This window comes from Triticum urartu, chromosome 1A (assembly GCF_056163025.1).
Source record: "Triticum urartu cultivar PI428250 chromosome 1A, HENAU_Tu73, whole genome shotgun sequence".
NCBI classification, from domain to species: domain Eukaryota; kingdom Viridiplantae; phylum Streptophyta; class Magnoliopsida; order Poales; family Poaceae; genus Triticum; species Triticum urartu.
The window spans coordinates 397,462,663-397,482,090 of NC_141873.1; the positions used below are offsets into that span (position 1 = coordinate 397,462,663).

Below are 19,428 nucleotides of genomic sequence, written 5' to 3' on the forward strand. Positions count from 1 at the left end.
GCATGAACCAGAGCATCCATAACAGTGAACCATGTACCACAAGTTCATATTTATTTCACTGTAGCTAGGTAACTAGCAGTTCAATTATTGTGTCTGTGCTTTCCTTCTATTCTTTGCTCTCTCAAAGAAAGGTGAAGTGGAAGGACCATTTTGTGAAGTTGAGACCTTCTTCCTATTTGCTGGCTTAGATGCTCTAGGAGCTTGCTTTGATGATGGACCAGGAGCTGAACTCTGTTGTGTTGATGGGACATGAGCTTGCTGTGTTGAAAAACAGTAAATGTGAGCACATTTGCACATATCAGGAAGAAAATGCAAGTAAAATAAGAGAGAAAGGGGGCACCTCTGTTCTTGCTTGATTTTCCTTTCTCCTTGTAGCTGCTCTTGTGAAGTTGGCATGCTCTTTATTGCCAGCAGTATTGTTGTTAGTACATTTTCTTTTGTTGTGCCCCTGGGTTCCACAACTAGAACATGTGACCTGAGTGCCTGCTCGTGACATTTTCGATGGGTCCCTAGGTTTCTCTCCTTCTTCCTGCCTTCTCTTTGTCTGGGGCCTGCCTTTCTGAGTTCTTTTCTTAGGTGGAAGAGGTCTAGGTTTTTCAGAAATTGGCCAATCTTCTGGTCCATTCACAGGCTGAAGAACATGATCATAAATTCTGTCATACTCAGCTATTGAGTAGCAAGGTGAAATGTATAGGTCCAAATCTCTAGAGCATGTGTAGATTGCACTCACTGCATGACAACAAGGTAAGCCTGAAAGTTGCCAATATCTACATGAACATGTCCAGTTTTCTAGATTGACCGTGTATCTCCTGTGCTCACCTTCCTGTACTTCAAACCCATCCTTTCCATTCCACAACACTTGACACCTAGCGGATCTTTCAATATTCACCTTCAATTTCTTAAAAATATTTGGACAAATGGTACCATGCCACTTCTGAAACTTTGCTCTGTTTTGTTGGATCCTCACAATGACCTTCTTTCTAATGATTTCCATTGCCGTTACTACAGGGTAGAACCGTGATCTCATGATGGCATTATTAAATGACTCACACATGTTGTTCTCAACTGAGTCACAGAAGGAGCCAATCTTAAAGTATGCTCGACACCAATGCTCTGGTGCAGTTTTCATCATGTCTCTCACACCTTCTACTGTGTTTTGTGCAAGCTTAGCCCTGTTGTAATTGAATTGGCTTCTATCTGATGACTTTGCACATGCCCAGAACATTTTCTGAAACACCTTGTCTCTATGTTCTTTTCTCCAATTAGCATAAATGTGTCTTGCACACATCCTATGCTCTGCATGGGGCACAAGCTCATTGACTGCCCTGATGAGACCCTACATAAGGGAAGAATTTTGTATCATAAGAAAATAATCTCACATCCATAACGACAATAAGAGAGTAAGAGAATTAATTTTGTATCATATATACAATAACAAATATTTGAGTAAAATATATTTAGCTCACTTTCTGTTGATCAGAGATGAAAACCAATCCTTCACCATTGTCGTTTATCTGGAGATCTTTTTGAAGAAACTCAACGAACCAATACCAGGAATCATAGCTCTCAACCTCTACTATAGCCCAAGCTATTGGATACATCTGGTTATTCGCATCTCTGCCAATTGCGCAAAGCAACTGCCCCTTAAATGCACCCTTCAAAAAACATCCATCTAGCCCCACCACTCTTCTACATCCCGCAAGAAATCCTTTCTTGCAACCATCTAAACACATGTACATTCTTTCAAACACATTGCTGTGAATAGTGCTATCGGGGTTGCTTCTAAGCAATTCAAGCTGATAATCATAAACCCGAGCATACTCACCATCTGATAGATCAATTATCTTCTCCATAACAAGTTTCTTTGCTCTTTTGCATTTGGAGATGGACACATCAGCCACTAGATCCTGAAGAACAGCTTGTTGAATGTGCTCTGCCTTCCATGATGGATTGTCCCTGATTTGCCTGAAATACTTCTTTGCAATGACACCGCATGTGACCAGCTTGTTGTCCTTTCTTGGAATGCATGTGTGCTCATTGTTATACCTCCATACTAGAAACCAATCAGACCTGCTGGTAATGGACCCATGAATACTCCAAGGACAGCCAGGCCAACTGCATTTTGCGCTTACTCTCTTCTTCTCGTCTTTTGGAAATAACAAGTGATGATATGTTTTCAGTCCATACTTGACCAATGCATTCTTGAACTCCCTACTGTCATGGAAGGCCATGCCAACAGAGAATAAAGGAATTTCAGAAGCGCTTTCATAAACTTTGTGCTCTGTCTTCTTCCTCTTAGGCATGTCATCCCCATCACTTGCTTCATCATAAGATAAATCATCTGTACTGTCAAAATAGGGTGTCACATCACCATCACCATCATCAAGCTTGCAATCCTCTAGGACAAGGAAATCCTCTGGCACATCAACTGCTTTCTCATCCTCTTCTCTAAGCATTTTGTTCCTAACCTTGTTCTTGAGTTCCCTTGCATATTTTCTGAATTCAATTGCTTCTTCATCATCAGCAGAACTATTGTCTTCTTCTTCTAAATCAACCTCATAATCACTATCACTGCTTGTGGATTCATCTTCACCTCCTCTATTTCTTTTTCCTTCAGCCACCTTTGATTTTCCTGCTATGGAACTACTTCCCTTCACAATCTTCCTACAAACTGGCAACTTCTATGGTCGATGAAATATATGTGCTTCTTCAGTTACCTCATGCATATCCTCCGCATCTCCTCTACATTCCTCTGAATTTTGCTTCTCTTCTGGACATTGTTCCTCTTGTTGTTTTGCCTGTTGTCCCTCTCCCGGTTGTGCCTGCCGACCAGATAGGTAACCAAGTGGTTTCATATCTACGAAATAAATACAAAATATATAAGCCCTCTGCACATATATAAGTCCTGTTAAAATGAATTTAGGAGCACAATTATTTGCTTCTGAATACTTACAAATTTCTGAAACATACGTAACAGAGTTGATATGAGTTTAGTTTATTTCAAAATTTAAGATTCTCCCTTCCTGCTCATGCTAAAGGTATTCGTGCAGCCTGAAATATACAAGGTATTCAGCAAAAAATGATTACTTCTAGAATACCTGCAGGCAGGCATCAACCTGGGTTATTGATTGTCAATTCTAGCAAGTGTCTAAAGGAAAACTGCTGATTGCAGAGCAGCTGTTTCAATTTGCACTGTAGCTCGCCGGCCGGCTGGTTGTTTAATTATGATCACACAAGTACCATGAAAATAATACTAAGATGTCAGTCCAGATTAGTCATGGAGCAACAGTCAACAACTTGGAAAATGGCAGTTGCCTGGAGGGAGCCAAGTCGTATCTTCTGAATTTGAAAAAACTGCTTTAAAATCTTTAGAACCTAGACTGTTCAACTGCATAGAGATGATCACGGTATACACACATTTACTAAACACACATTAGTCCAGTGCAACTGTGGTGCGTTAGTACTAATCACCTGACTGATCGAGGACTATCTAGATAGGCGTGTGACATCTGAATTCAGAAAGGATTGTTGCAGGTGCCAGTTTTCAGTGCGTGGTTTACACAGAGAAGGACGTGTGTGCTGGGCAGGGAGAAGCTGAGCGCCTCACCTGGAGTAGTCTTGCTGCTCTCCTCAAACGGCGATCATCACGTCTTGCCTCTTGCGCCGCCGCCGTGACGCCGTCTCGTCGAAAGGAAAGAAGGGAACGAGGCCCAAACAAACAGGAGGAGCAGTTAAGTCCGAGAGCCACCCTACCAAGCCGACGTGGCAATAGTGGAGAGCCACGCAAGCAAAACCACCGGCGAATACCACCCGAATTGGCATTAGGGGGTGATTTGGCCAGTATTAGAGCTCTCGGGGGGTTGATTAACCGGTTTTAAAGGTGAGGGGGTGGATTAGTCGGTTTCTAAAACCCCGGGGGGGGGGGGGGGGTGGTGGTGATGTGGACTTCTTTCCTACCTACTATTAGAGCTCTAAAGAGACTCTCCACATCCGCCTTGATGATGCCTGCTATTTTCCAAGATCTACCCTCGACCTTGATTTTGCGGAGTACCTCTTCCACCGATGGTGTTGCACCATCGAGCACGATCGCATTTCGATGCTTCCATGATTCCCACATCACAAGTAAGACGAGGGCACGGACATCTTTTCCTTCTTCATTGTTTTCACCCTTACTTGGGCACCATTCTATCAGCCTTGTATCTGCAGATGGTATCCACTCTTGTTTGTTCATCGCCGTGCATGTTCGGGTCCATATCTCTCTTGCAAAGACACATTGGGCGAAGATGTGATCTATGGTCTCCTCTACTAGGTCACAGAACGGGCAGGCTTCCTGGTGGTCTAGTCCACGCCGTGCTAATCTGTCAGAGGTCCAACATCTGTTACTGAAAGTGCTAGTTATCGACTAGAGGGGGGGTGAATAGGCGATTTTTATGGAAGTCTTCAAAACACGAGGGCTGTGAAGACAAAAAGTAGAAATGAACCTATTGATATGCAGCGGAAGGTAGACTACACTAGACAAGCCATAGTCAAGTAAGCAATGAAGTGAAAGCACGAAGACTATCAGCAGCTAGGTAGTATAGATCAAGATGGAAGATAGTATGAAGCCAAACAACAACATTCTTCACACAATGAAGTCAATCAGATCATGCAAGCAGGCAATGACTTCATGAAGACAAACTGTAAGTAAATAGAGGTAAAGGATAGAATCAGTTGCTTGGTGAGGACAAGGATTTGTTGAACCAGTTCCAGTTGCTGTGACAATAGTACGTCTGGTTAGGGAGGCTGAGATTCAACTCAGAAGACCGCGTCTTCACCTTATTCCCCTTGAGCTAAGGACACACAGTCCTCGCCCAATCACTCTGGTAAGTCTTCAAGGTAGACTTCCAAACCTTCACAGACTTCGTTCACCGGCAATCCACAATGACTCTTGGATGCTCAGAACGCGACGCCTAATCGACTGGAGGATTCACAGTCCTCAAGTGTAACAAGTCTTCAGATCACGCAGACAGAAAGACTTCAGTGATGCCTAACACTCTTTGGCTCTGGGTGTTTAGGGCTTTGTCCTCGCAAGAATTTCTCTCTCAAAAGCTTCGGAGGTGGGTTGCTCTCAAACGACAAAAGCCGTGCACTAACTCTAAGCAGCCACCAATTTATGGTGTAGGGGGTGGGCTATTTATAGCCAGGAGGCAACCCGACCTGATTTGTCCGAATGACCTTGGGTCACTAAGGAACTGATACGTGTCCAACGGTCAGATTTCAAACACACGCGGCAGCTTGACTTGGGCTACAAGTAAAGTTGACTCATCCAGCTCTGGATAAGATTTTCTCTCATTGTCTTCACTCGAAGACATATGATTTGGTTGAGCATCACTTCAGTCACACTGACTTTGTTCACTTGGAGCCCACTTAACAGTACAGTGGTTCCTATGACTCAACAAAGAAGAAAATGAAACTACGAAACAACTATGTCTTCGCAGTCCATAGTCTTCATGAGATGTCTTCTCATGTCATAGTCTTCAATGTGATTCTCTTCACGGACCACCATTGTCTTCAATGTCTTCACACATTTTTAGGGGTCAGCTCTGGTAGGTAAACCGAATCACTGAGGGACTACTACCTGTGTTATCCTGCAATTCTCACAAACACATTAGTCCCTCAACGAAGTTTGTCGTTAATACTCCAAAACCAACTAGGGGTGGCACTAGATGCACTTACAATCTCCCCCCTTTTGGTGATTGATGACAAACTGGTTGAAGTTTTCAAGGGGGATAAAAGTATGTGAAAGTTTAGAGATTTAAGGCATTGTCTTCATAAGTAGCAAAAGGCTCCCCCTGAAGATGTGCATATAAGTAGTTTGCTCTTGAATGCAAATGCACATGGCAGGTTTTACTTGTGGAGATCCTCTTCATCCTATGAAGACAATTCATCATGCATATAAAGATATAATGAAGATAATGACATGCATAATAAAAAATGGATGTCTGCGGAATGACTTCATGCGGAATTTATCATCGCATCACAGAGTGGCAGACAAAGTAGCAGACGACCATCAAGTTTAAGTGTTACAACCCAAAGAACCAAATGTATCAAAAATGAGAGTTGTAACCACTTAGAAAAAATATAGCAACCACCCATATGGACCCGCTTGAAGACTATCAACTCATATGCTTCTCCCCCTTTTGTCAGTAAGGACCAAAAATGTTTGAAGACATAGAGCATCTACTCGTTCCCATCAGGAGTAGATGAAGGTGCAGGGTCGACGTTGGAGTTCGGTGGTGCAGAGGGGCCTGGTGCAGTGTCGAGACACAGTGAAGCCATGGCTGGTGAAGTGGCATTGTCTTCTTCTTCGACGACTCTCGCAACAACAGTTGCAGCCGAAGATGAATACTCAGAATCTTCAATGGGTGGAGTTGAACGCCAGCTTGCATTGCGAGGAGGAGTGGAGTCAAATTTGAAACCCTCAGTGAAGCCATCTTCGAGAAGATCTTCTTCAGGGCATAGAAGTGTGAGACTCTTCCAGGACCTCCTACAGGCTTCATGGGCAACAAATGAGTTCTTGGTGGCCAAGTTTATGATGTGATTGACGTCCACCAAGATGCTTTGCATCTGACGCTTTAGCCAGTCATGGTGCCTATCTTGTTTCTGATGCAAGGCCACAATAAGCTCTCGGTCATTGAGCACACGAGATCGCTTCCGAGGCCTTTGAGCAATGGTGCTTTCAGTGGCTTCAGTAGTTGCACCATGCGGTGCACGTGTATTGCCAGCCAGAGGATAGACACGAGTTGCAGCAAGAACTCCTTCAATTGGTTGCGAGAAGCTTTGGCGATCAACATTATGAAGATAAATTGGCTCCTTGGCAGGCTCAGGATAGATGGCTTCGACAGACATATCAACCTCAGGCAAGAAGATAAGATGGTTGCGCGCAGAGGGCTGATAGTTGACAGAAGAGTGAAGCTTGATTAAGAGCATCACCCATGGAGCATAAAACTTCAGGCCAAATAGATCAATTCCAGATGCAGCAAGTTGCCTGATGAAGAAATCTTGAGCATTGAAGCTGATGCCATTGAGAATATAGAACACCAATGTCTTCATCGTGCCTTCAAGCTTGGCTGCAGGAGAATGTCCTTTGACGGGCCATAGAGTTCACCTTACAAAGTGATAAATGGTTCAGGGCAGATACTCGAGGTCTTCGACAAAGAATTCCTTAGGATATTCAACATCTTGTGGTAGTGGCTTCATCATGCTGAGCATCTGACTCATGTTGGGCTCAGGCTTCTGAAATATGCTCTCCAATGCATTCATGTGTAGCTGACAACCAGGTTCATAGAACTCACCTGGAGTGGGCAGGGAAGTAAGCTCGATGATATCTTGAGCTTTGGCTTCATGGTGCACATCACCTGTCATCCACTCAAGGACCCAAGTTTCCGGATCCCTGTTGTAGCCACGAATGTGAAGAGTAGCATAGAACTGCAGAAGAAGCTCTTCGTTCCAATGCTCTTTGTCAGTGACAAACTGCAGAAGGCTAACATCTCTGAAACAGTCTAGAGCTTCTTCCAAGCAGGGTAGTCCAGCAATGGCTTCACAATCCAGACGCATGTGAGGAAAGATCCGCCCTTGATTGTATAAGATACATGAGTAATAACTGCGCTGCTGAAAGCTCCAGAAGCGATCAGATGAGATCTTTGGCTTCAAGTACGGGTTCTTGGCACTGTCAAAGAATGTGTTGTGTGCCCTGAAGCTGTTCACACTGAACGATCCTGGCGATGTTGCAGCACCGGGAAACCTTGGCAGTCTGGGCTTTGGCTTCTGGACCTGAGGCCTGTGCTCCACATGGTATTCATATTATGGTCCGGGAGCAGTGGGAGGAATCAGAACAGGCCATCTGACAGTGACAAGTTGGCCGCGATCAAATGCCTGCTCAATAGTGTGAGGCCTTGGGGGTGGAACAGCAGCTTCGGCATTGACTGTGGCTTCAGGTTGCACACTAGCTTCAGGTGCAACATTAGCTTCAGGCGCCACAATATTTTTAGCCATGACAACGTCATTGGCTTCAGCAGTGTTGTTTGTGGCCGCCTCAATGTTTTCAACCTCCTCTTCAATAACAGGAGGGTCGGGCACTGACACATTCTCCCCGAGAACAACTTCTTGAGTGACTAGGGGTGTGGCAACTCTTTCTTCTCTTCTTTCTTCTTCAGCTGATGCAGCCGGAATGTCTTCAACAACTTTGGCTTCAGACTCAGAGACATTCACGGTAGGAGTGGCATCAGGAAACACTTCGTGTGCTACTAAGCTTGTTGGAAATATGCCCTAGAGGCAATAATAAAAGCATTATTATTATATTTCCTTGTTCATGATAATTGTCTTTATTCATGCTATAATTGTATTATCCGGAAATCGTAATACATGTGTGAATAATAGACACCAACATGTCCCTAGTAAGCCTCTAGTTGACTAGCTCGTTGGTCAACAGATAGTCATGGTTTCCTGACTATGGACATTGGATGTCATTGATAACGAGATCACATCATTAGGAGAATGATGTGATGGACAAGACCCAATCCTAAACATAGCATAAGATCGTACAGTTCGTTTGCTAGAGTTTTCCAATGTCAAGTATCTTTTCCTTAGACCATGAGATCGTGTAACTCCCGGATACCGTAGGAGTGCTTTGGGTGTGCCAAACGTCACAACGTAACTGGGTGACTATAAAGGTATACTACGGGTATCTCCGAAAGTGTCTGTTGGGTTGACACGGATCAAGACTGGGATTTGTCACTCCGTATGACGGAGAGGTATCACTGGGCCCACTCGGTAATGCATCATCATAATGATCTCAAAGTGACCAAGTGTCTGGTCACGGGATCATGCATTACGGTACGAGTAAAGTGACTTGTCGGTAACGAGATTGAACAAGGTATTGGGATACCGACGATCGAATCTCGGGCAAGTAACATATCGATTGACAAAGGGAATTGCATACGGAGTTGCTTGAATCCTCGACATCGTGGTTCATCCGATGAGATCATCGTGGAGCATGTGGGAGCCAACATGGGTATCCAGATCCCGCTATTGGTTATTGACCAGAGAGCCGTCTCGGTCATGTCTGCCTGTCTCCCGAACCCGTAGGGTCTACACACTTAAGGTTCGGTGACGCTAGGGTTGTAGGGATATGTATATGCAGTAACCCGAATGTTGTTCGGAGTCCCGGATGAGATCCCGGATGTCACAAGGAGTTCCGTAATGGTCCGGAGGTAAAGAATTATATATAGGAAGTGCTGTTTCGGCCATCGGGACAAGTTTCGGGGTCACCGGTATTGTACCGGGACCACCGGAAGGGTCCCGGGGGCCCACCGGGTGGGGCCACCTGCCCCGGGGGGCCACATGGGCTGTAGGGGGTGCGCCTTGGCCTACATGGGCCAAGGGCACCAGCCCCAAGAGGCCCATGCGCCTAGGGTTCCAAAAGGGGAAGAGTCCCACAAGTGGAAGGCACCCCCTAGGTGCCTTGGGGAGGAGGGATTCCTCCCCCTTGGCCGCACCCCCCTAGGAGATTAGATCTCCTAGGGCCGGCGCCCCCCCTTGGCCCTCCTATATATAGTGGGGGAGATGGAGGACTTCTTACCTTTGCCTTTGGTTGCCTCCTTCTCCCTCTCCAACACCTCCTCCTCCTCCATAGTGCTTAGCGAAGCCCTGCCGGAGTACTGCAGCTCCATCACCACCACGCCGTCGTGCTGCTGCTGGAGCCATCTTCCTCAACCTCTCCTCTCCCCTTGCTGGATCAAGAAGAAGGAGATGTTACGCTGACCGTATGTGTGTTGAACGCGGAGGTGCCGTCCGTTCGGTGCTAGGATCTCCGGTGATTTGGATCACGTCGTGTTCGACTACCTCATCCCCGTTCTTTCAACGCTTCCGCTCGCGATCTACAAAGGTATGTAGATGCATCCGATCACTCGTTGCTAGATGAACTCATAGATGGATCTTGGTGAAACCATAGGAACTTTTTTGTTTTCTGCAACGTTCCCCAACAGTGGCATCATGAGCTAGGTCTATGCGTAGTTCTTCTTGCGCGAGTAGAACACAATTTGTTGTGGGCGTAGATGTTGTCAACTTTCTTGCCGTTACTAGTCTTATCTTGCTTCAACGGTATTGTGGGATGAAGCGGCCCGGACCAACCTTACACGTACGCTTATGTGAGACCGGTTCCACCGACTAACATGCACTAGTTGCATAAGGTGGCTGGCGGGTGTCTGTCTCTCCTACTTTAGTTGGAGCGGATTCAATGAAAAGGGTCCTTATGAAGGGTAAATAGAAGTTGACAAATCACTTTGTGGCTTTCACGTAGGTAAGAAAACGTTCTTGCTAGAACCCTATTGCAGCCACGTAAAACTTGCAACAACAATTAGAGGACGTCTAACTTGTTTTTGCAGCAAGTGCTTTGTGATATGATATGGCCAAAGTTGTGATGAATGATGAATGAAATATATGTGATGTATGAGATGTTCATGCTATTGTAATAGGAATCACGACTTGCATGTCGATGAGTATGACAACCGGCAGGAGCCATAGGAGTTGTCTTTATTTTTGTATGACCTGCGTGTCATTGAGAAATGCCATATAAATTACTTTACTTTATTGCTAAACGCGTTAGCCATAGTAGTAGAAGTAATAGTTGGCGAGCAACTTCATGGAGACACGATGATGGAGATCATGATGATGAAGATCATGGTGTCAAGCCGGTGACAAGATGATCATGGAGCCCCAAGATGGAGATCAAAGGAGCTATGTGATATTGGCCATATCATGTCACTATTATTATTTGATTGCATGTGATGTTTATCATGTTTAGCATCTTGTTTACTTAGAACGACGGTAGTAAATAAGATGACCCCTCATAATAATTTCAAGAAAGTGTTCCCCCTAACTGTGCACCGTTGCGACAGTTCGTTGTTTCGAAGCACCACATGATGGTCGGGTGTGATAGATTCTAACGTTCACATACAACGGGTGTAAGACAGATTTACACATGCAAACACTTAGGTTGACTTGACGAGCCTAGCATGTGTATAGACATGGCCTCGGAACACAGAAGACCGAAAGGTCGAGCATGAGTCGTATAGCAGATACGATCAACATGAAGATGTTCACCGACGTTGACTAGTCCGTCTCACGTGATGATCGGACACGGCCTAGTTGACTCGGATCATGTTATACTTAGATGACTAGAAGAGGGATGTCTATCTAAGTGGGAGTTCATTGAATAATTTGATTAGATGAACTTAATTATCATGAACTTAGTCTAAAATATTTACAATATGTCTTGTAGATCAAATGGCCAACGTAGTCCTCAACTTCAACGCATTCCTAGAGAAAACCAAGCTGAAAGACGATGGCAGCAACTACACGGACTGGGTCTGGAACCTGAGGATCATCCTCATAGCTTCCAAGAAAGATTATGTCCTACAAGCACCACTGGGTGACGCACCTGTTCTCCCTGCAGAACAAGACGTTATGAACGCTTGGCAGGCACGTACCGATGACTACTCCCTCGTTCAGTGCGGCATGCTTTACAGCTTAGAGCCGGGGCTCCAAAAGCGTTTTGAGAGACATGGAGCATATGAGATGTTCGAAGAGCTGAAAATGGTTTTTCAAGCTCATGCCCGGGTCGAGAGACATGAAGTCTCCGACAAATTCTTCAGCTGTAAGATGGAGGAAAACAGTTCTGTCAGTGAGCACATACTCACTATGTCTGGGTTGCATAACCGCTTGACTCAGCTGGGAGTTAATCTCCCGGATGACGCGGTCATTGACAGAATCCTTCAGTCGCTTCCACCAAGCTACAAGAGCTTTGTGATGAACTTCAATATGCAGGGGATGGAAAAGACCATTCCTGAAGTATTTGCTATGCTGAAATTAGCAGAGGTAGAAGTCAAGAAGGAACATCAAGTGTTGATGGTCAATAAAACCACTAAGTTCAAGAAGGGCAAGGGTAAAAAGAACTTCAAGAAGGACGGCAAGGGAGTTGCCGCGCCCGGCAAGCAAGCTGCCGGGAAGAAGCCAAAGAATGGACCCAAGCCCGAGACTGAGTGCTTTTATTGCAAGGGAAGTGGTCACTGGAAGCGGAACTGCCCCAAATACTTAGCGGACAAGAAGGCCGGCAAAACAAAAGTTATATGTGATATACATGTAATTGATGTGTACCTTACCAGTACTCGTAGTAGCTCTTGGGTATTTGATACTGGTGCAGTTGCTCACATTTGTAACTCAAAGAAGGAGCTGCGGAATAAGCGGAGACTGGCGAAGGACGAGGTGACGATGCGCGTCGGGAATGGTTCCAAGGTCGATGTGATCGCCGTCGGCACGCTGCCTCTACATTTACCTACGGGATTAGTTTTAAACCTCAATAATTGTTATTTAGTGCCAGCTTTGAGCATGAACATTGTATCGGGATCTCGTTTAATTCGAGATGGCTACTCATTTAAATCCGAGAATAATGGTTGTTCCATTTATATGAGAGATATCTTTTATGGTCATGCTCCTATGGTGAATGGTTTATTCTTAATGAATCTCGAGCGTAATGCTACACATATTCATAGTGTGAGTACCAAAAGATGTAAGGTTGATAATGATAGTCCCACATACTTGTGGCACTGCCGCCTTGGTCACATAGGTGTCAAACGCATGAAGAAGCTCCATGCAGATGGACTTTTAGAGTCTCTTGATTATGAATCATTTGACACGTGCGAACCATGCCTCATGGGTAAAATGACCAAGACTCCGTTCTCAGGAACAATGGAGCGAGCAACCAACTTATTGGAAATCATACATACTGATGTGTGCGGTCCAATGAGTGTTGAGGCTCGCGGTGGCTATCGTTATGTTCTCACCCTCACCGATGACTTAAGTAGATATGGGTATGTCTACTTAATGAAACACAAGTCTGAAACCTTTGAAAAGTTCAAGGAATTTCAGAGTGAGGTTGAGAATCAACGTGACAGGAAAATCAAGTTCCTACGATCAGATCGTGGAGGAGAATACTTGAGTCACGAGTTTGGCACACACTTAAGAAAATGTGGAATAGTTTCACAACTCACGCCGCCTGGAACACCTCAGCGTAATGGTGTGTCCGAACGTCGTAATCGCACTCTATTAGATATGGTGTGATCTATGATGTCTCTTGCCGATTTACCGCTATCCTTTTGGGGGTATGCTTTAGAGACTGCCGCATTCACTTTAAATAGGGCTCCGTCAAAATCCGTTGAGACGACACCGTTTGAATTATGGTTTGGTAAGAAACCTAAGTTGTCGTTTCTAAAAGTTTGGGGATGCGATGCTTATGTCAGGAAACTTCAACCTGAAAAGCTCGAACCCAAGTCGGAAAAATGCGTCTTCATAGGATACCCTAAAGAAACTACTGGGTATACCTTCTACCTCAGATCCGAAGGCAAGATCTTTGTTGCCAAGAATGGGTCCTTTCTAGAGAAAGAGTTTCTCTCGAAAGAAGTAAGTGGGAGGAAAGTAGAACTTGATGAAGTATTACCTCTTGAACCGGAAAATGGCGCAACTCAAGAAAATGTTCCTGAGGTGCCTGCACCGACTAGAGAGGAAGTTAATGATAATGATCAAGATACTTCTGATCAAGCTCCTACTGAAATTCGAAGGTCCACAAGGACACGTTCCGCACCAGAGTGGTACGACAACCCTGTCTTGGAAATCATGTTATTAGACAACGGTGAACCTTCGAACTATGAAGAAGCGATGGCGGGCCCGGATTCCGACAAATGGCTGGAAGCCATGAAATCCGAGATAGGATCCATGTATGAAAACGAAGTATGGATTTTGACTGACTTGCCCGTTGAACGGCGAGCCATAGAAAATAAATGGATCTTTAAGAAGAAGACAGACGCGGATGGTAATGTGACCATCTATAAAGCTTGGCTTGTCGCTAAGGGTTATCGACAAGTTCAAGGGGTTGACTACGATGAGACTTTCTCACCGGTAGCGAAGCTAAAGTCCGTCCGAATCATGTTAGCAATTGCCGCATTCTACGATTATGAGATATGGCAAATGGACGTCAAAACGGCATTCCTTAATGGTTTCCTTAAGGAAGAATTGTATATGATGCAGCCGGAAGCTTTTGTCGATCCTAAGAATGCTGACAAGGTGTGCAAGCTCCAACGCTCGATTTATGGGCTGGTGCAAGCATCTCGGAGTTGGAACATTCGCTTTGATGAGATGATCAAAGCGTTTGGGTTTACGCAGACTTATGGAGAAGCCTGCGTTTACAAGAAAGTGAGTGGGAGCTCTGTAGCATTTCTCATATTATATGTAGATGACATACTTTTGATGGGAAATGATATAGAACTCTTGGACAGCATCAAGGCCTACTTGAATAAGATTTTTTCAATGAAGGACCTTGGTGAAGCTGCTTATATATTAGGCATCAAGATCTATAGAGATAGATCAAGACGCCTCATAGGTCTTTCACAAAGCACATACCTTGATAAGATATTGAAGAAGTTCAATATGGATCAATCTAAGAAGGGGTTCTTGCCTGTGTTACAAGGTATGAAATTGAGCTCAGCTCAATGTCCGACTACGGCAGAAGATATAGAAGAGATGAGTGTCATCCCCTATGCCTCAGCCATAGGTTCTATTATGTATGCCATGTTGTGTACCAGATCTGATGTAAACCTTGCCGTAAGTTTGGTAGGAAGGTACCAAAGTAATCCCGGCAAGGAACACTGGACAGCGGTCAAGAATATCCTGAAGTACCTGAAAAGGACTAAGGAAATGTTTCTCGTTTATGGAGGTGACGAAGAGCTCGTCGTAAAGGGTTACGTCGACGCTAGCTTCGACACAGATCTGGATGACTCTAAGTCACAGACCGGATACGTGTATATTTTGAATGGTGGGGCAGTAAGCTGGTGCAGTTGCAAGCAGAGCGTCGTGGCGGGATCTACATGTGAAGCGGAGTACATGGCAGCCTCGGAGGCAGCACATGAAGCAATATGGGTGAAGGAGTTCATCACCGACCTAGGAGTCATACCCAATGCGTCGGGGCCGATCAAGCTCTTCTGTGACAACACTGGAGCTATTGCTCTTGCCAACGAGCCCATGTTTCACAAGAAGACAAGGCACATCAAGCGTCGCTTCAACTCCATTCGTGAAAATGTTCAAGATGGAGACATAGATATTTGTAAAGTGCACACGGACCTGAATGTAGCAGATCCGTTGACTAAACCTCTCCCTAGAGCAAAACATGATCAACACCAGAATTCCATGGGTGTTCGATTCATCACAATGTAACTAGATTATTGACTCTAGTGCAAGTGGGAGACTGTTGGAAATATGCCTTAGAGGCAATAATAAAAGCATTATTATTATATTTCCTTGTTCATGATAATTGTCTTTATTCATGCTATAATTGTATTATCCGGAAATCGTAATACATGTGTGAATAATAGACACCAACATGTCCCTAGTAAGCCTCTAGTTGACTAGCTCGTTGGTCAACAGATAGTCATGGTTTCCTGACTATGGACATTGGATGTCATTGATAACGAGATCACATCATTAGGAGAATGATGTGATGGACAAGACCCAATCCTAAACATAGCATAAGATCGTATAGTTCGTTTGCTAGAGTTTTCCAATGTCAAGTATCTTTTCCTTAGACCATGAGATCGTGTAACTCCCGGATACCGTAGGAGTGCTTTGGGTGTGCCAAACGTCACAACGTAACTGGGTGACTATAAAGGTATACTACGGGTATCTCCGAAAGTGTCTGTTGGGTTGACACGGATCAAGACTGGGATTTGTCACTCCGTATGACGGAGAGGTATCACTGGGCCCACTCGGTAATGCATCATCATAATGAGCTCAAAGTGACCAAGTGTCTGGTCACGGGATCATGCATTACGGTACGAGTAAAGTGACTTGCCGGTAACGAGATTGAACGAGGTATTGGGATACCGACGATCGAATCTCGGGCAAGTAACATATCAATTGACAAAGGGAATTGCATACGGGGTTGCTTGAATCCTCGACATCGTGGTTCATCCGATGAGATCATCGTGGAGCATGTGGGAGCCAACATGGGTATCCAGATCCCGCTGTTGGTTATTGACCGGAGAGCCGTCTCGGTCATGTCTGCCTGTCTCCCGAACCCGTAGGGTCTACACACTTAAGGTTCGGTGACGCTAGGGTTGTAGGGATATGTATATGCAGTAACCCGAATGTTGTTCGGAGTCCCGGATGAGACCCCGGACGTCACGAGGAGTTCCGGAATGGTCCGGAGGTAAAGAATTATATATAGGAAGTGCTGTTTCGGCCATCGGGACAAGTTTCGGGGTCACCGGTATTGTACCGGGACCACCGGAAGGGTCCCGGGGGCCCACCGGGTGGGGCCACCTGCCCCGGGGGGACACATGGGCTGTAGGGGGTGCGCCTTGGCCTACATGGGCCAAGGGCACCAGCCCCAAGAGGCCCATGCGCCTAGGGTTCCAAAAGGGGAAGAGTCCCACAAGTGGAAGGCACCCCCTAGGTGCCTTGGGGAGGAGGGATTCCTCCCCCTTGGCCGCACCCCCCTAGGAGATTAGATCTCCTAGGGCCGCCCCCCCCTTGGCCCTCCTATATATAGTGGGGGAGATGGAGGACTTCTTACCTTTGCCTTTGGTTGCCTCCTTCTCCCTCTCCAACACCTCCTTCTCCTCCTCCATAGTGCTTAGCGAAGCCCTGCCGGAGTACTGCAGCTCCATCACCACCACGCCGTCGTGCTACTGCTGGAGCCATGTTCCTCAACCTCTCCTCTCCCCTTGCTGGATCAAGAAGAAGGAGACGTTACGCTGACCGTACGTGTGTTGAACGCGGAGGTGCCGTCCGTTCGGTGCTAGGATCTCCGGTGATTTGGATCACGTCGTGTTCGACTACCTCATCCCCGTTCTTTGAGCGCTTCCGCTTGCGATCTACAAAGGTATGTAGATGCATCCGATCACTCGTTGCTAGATGAACTCATAGATGGATCTTGGTGAAACCGTAGGAAATTTTTTGTTTTCTGCAACGTTCCCCAACAAAGATTTGTTGCACTTCTCCCTCTGGAATACTTGACATGGCAACCTGTGGCCTAGGTCCTTTGCGAAGCTTGCGGAGTGCGGGCGACGCCTGTGGTGATGGAGTGGTCTGGACCATGTAGTCATCGTCAAGCACCGGAGTGGTGACTTGAGGTGGTGGAGTAATGGGTGTGTCTTCATTACTTGGGGTCTGTTGTTGAGGGCGATCAGCCCACGAAGCATCCTAAGCAATTGGCATCATGGGACGATCAATGCTGATGAGTTCGCTGTTCATGAGAACAGGCGATGATACCAGTTGATGCTCGATCTGAGGAAGGACTTCATCATCTTCTACATTGTCTTCACGACCAATGTCTTCAGCTGTGATGGGGTCAATAGCTGGTACTTCTTCATCTTCAGGAGCCTCTATGGTAGCAGGCTCGTGAACTACAAGTTGACACTCTTGGTTGGAGAAGGCAGGACGTGCAATTGGGATGGGCTCAACAACAAGTGGCTCTGTGGCAGCAGCACGCTCTTTCCGCAAAGACTTTGTCTTTGGCTTCTTTGTTGATTGAGCACCATCAGAGCCATTTTTGTGCTTGCGCTTCTTGGCATCGGCTTCAGCTGCCCTTGTCTTCTTCAGTTCTGAAGCTGCTGAGGGGACCTTAGGCCTCAAGCCTGTCATGTTGGCAGGGAAGACAATGCTAGGTGCTTCCTTCCTTGGTGCTTCAGTGCATGCTGTAGTAGACTTCTTCTATTTGGCAGCCATTCTGGGGTCGATACCAGGACGCCCCAGAGCCTTGCGCTTCTCAGCCTCATTGTGTGCTTGAACACATTTCTCGGCGAAGTATTTCATCCGCTCTTTTGAACCTTTAGCTTCCTCGCGTTTCTTGTGAAACTGCTCCTTGAGCTCATTCATCATCACCTTGAAGCTTTGAACTTCTGCCACACTGAGCTTTTCCATGTTCTTCTTGAACTGTGCCTTTTCATAATCAATTTTTTTCTTCAGCTCGATGATTTTCTGAGCCACGGCCAGTTTGTTTGCAATGGCTCCATGAAACGTGACGCTTATGCTGATTGGCAGCTGAAGATCATCAATGCTGAGGCTTTGATCATTGAACCATTCATCAATGAAATTGTTTAAAATGCCAACGTCAAAGAGAGGCAGATCGTTGAAGATCTCCACCTCTTGCTTTCTCTTGATCAGCTGCTCAAGGGTCATCGCTGGACAGATCAATGGTTTCATCTTCGTTCCGTAGAACGGCAGCAGGTGTAAGTTCATGCCCAGAAATCTTCATGGGCCTTTTCTTCTTGGGCTTCTCCGTCTTCTTGGAGACACAAGAAAGATCTTTAGATTGCACACTGGGTTCAGGAGGTGCAGTGGCCAATGGCTTTGCACGTGAAGCTTTTGGTGCGACAGAGGGCTTCGAAGCCTTTGACTTCTTTGGCTTCTGCTTTGGTGGTTGTCGGTGTCAAAACCGGCGGATCTCGGGTAGGGGGTCCCGAACTATGCATCTAGGATCGATGGTAACAGGAGGCAGGGGACACGATGTTTACCCAGGTTCGGGACCTCTTGATGGAGGTAATACCCTACGTCCTGCTTGATTTATTCTTGATGATATGAGTATTACAAGAGTTGATATACCACGAGATCAGAGAGGCTAAACCCTAGAAGCTAGCCTATGGTACGATTGTATGTTTATATGATCTATCAACTAGCCTGGCATCGGTTTATATAATGCACCAGAGGCCTAGGATAACAAGAGTACTAGCCGAATACGCCGGTGGGGAGGAGTCCTTGTCTTGATCACCAAGTCTTGTGGAATCTTCCATGTATGCGGCAGTTGTCCGAACTGGCCCATGAGTATACGACCATGGGGGTCCTCGGCCCAATCTAACAGATCGGGAGACGACGTGGTGAGTACCCCCTAGTCCTGGACACCATCAGTAGCCCCCTGAATCGGTCTTCAAGTTAGGAATGCTCCTCGATTCTTCCGAACTGTTCTTCATCTTCGGTTGTCGGTCTTGAAAACTGGTTCAACAAATCTTCTCATCTTCGATCTTGAGGATCGCCGAAATGCATTCGACGAGTTTACACGTCGGGTATCCGAGGAGCCCCTTTAAGTTTCCGGCCTTTATCAATGCCTTGTTATTTTTATGCCACACCTCGGGTTTGAAGTTGTTCCCGGGAGGCAGTGTCCTCTTGCGTCCGAGCTCTAACGCCGAACTGCATTCGAGGTATCTTTCGCAGCCGAGCACCAATGTAGGACTGCTTCCGAGCTCCAATGCCGAAATGTGTCCAAACTCCAACGCCGGACTATGTCCAAGCTCCAATGCCGGACGATATCCAAGATGTCATAGATCATCTTGGTCCAAAAAAAAG

At 45.9% G+C, this 19,428-nt stretch overlaps 1 protein-coding gene across 1 annotated transcript; it reads right to left on the reverse strand.

Annotated features, from left to right (window-relative positions):
* Positions 1-84: 84 nt before the first annotated feature.
* Positions 85-17,730, reverse strand: LOC147991409 (uncharacterized). The gene is made up of 6 exons (XM_087538661.1): positions 17,415-17,730; positions 6,989-7,124; positions 2,718-2,822; positions 1,467-2,664; positions 341-1,336; positions 85-258 (listed from the first exon to the last, which is right to left on the reverse strand). Exons 1-6 carry the CDS (start codon positions 17,728-17,730, stop codon positions 85-87), a joined length of 2,925 nt encoding a protein of 974 aa, XP_087394787.1.
* Between the last annotated feature and the right edge of the window lie 1,698 nt (positions 17,731-19,428).

What these genes read in the sequence shown, in the direction of transcription:
- LOC147991409 (XM_087538661.1), bottom strand. Translation starts at nt 17,730, where the DNA reads ATGACAGGCTTGAGGCCTAAGGTCCCCTCAGCAGCTTCAGAACTGAAG. An exon ending in CATCACAGCTGAAGACATTG is followed by an intron (nt 7,125 to 17,414) that starts GTCGTGAAGACA and finishes GGCCCGTCAAAG; the next exon opens with GACATTCTCCTGCAGCCAAG. An exon ending in AAAATCAAGCAAGAACAGAG is followed by an intron (nt 259 to 340) that starts GTGCCCCCTTTC and finishes TTTTCAACACAG; the next exon opens with CAAGCTCATGTCCCATCAAC.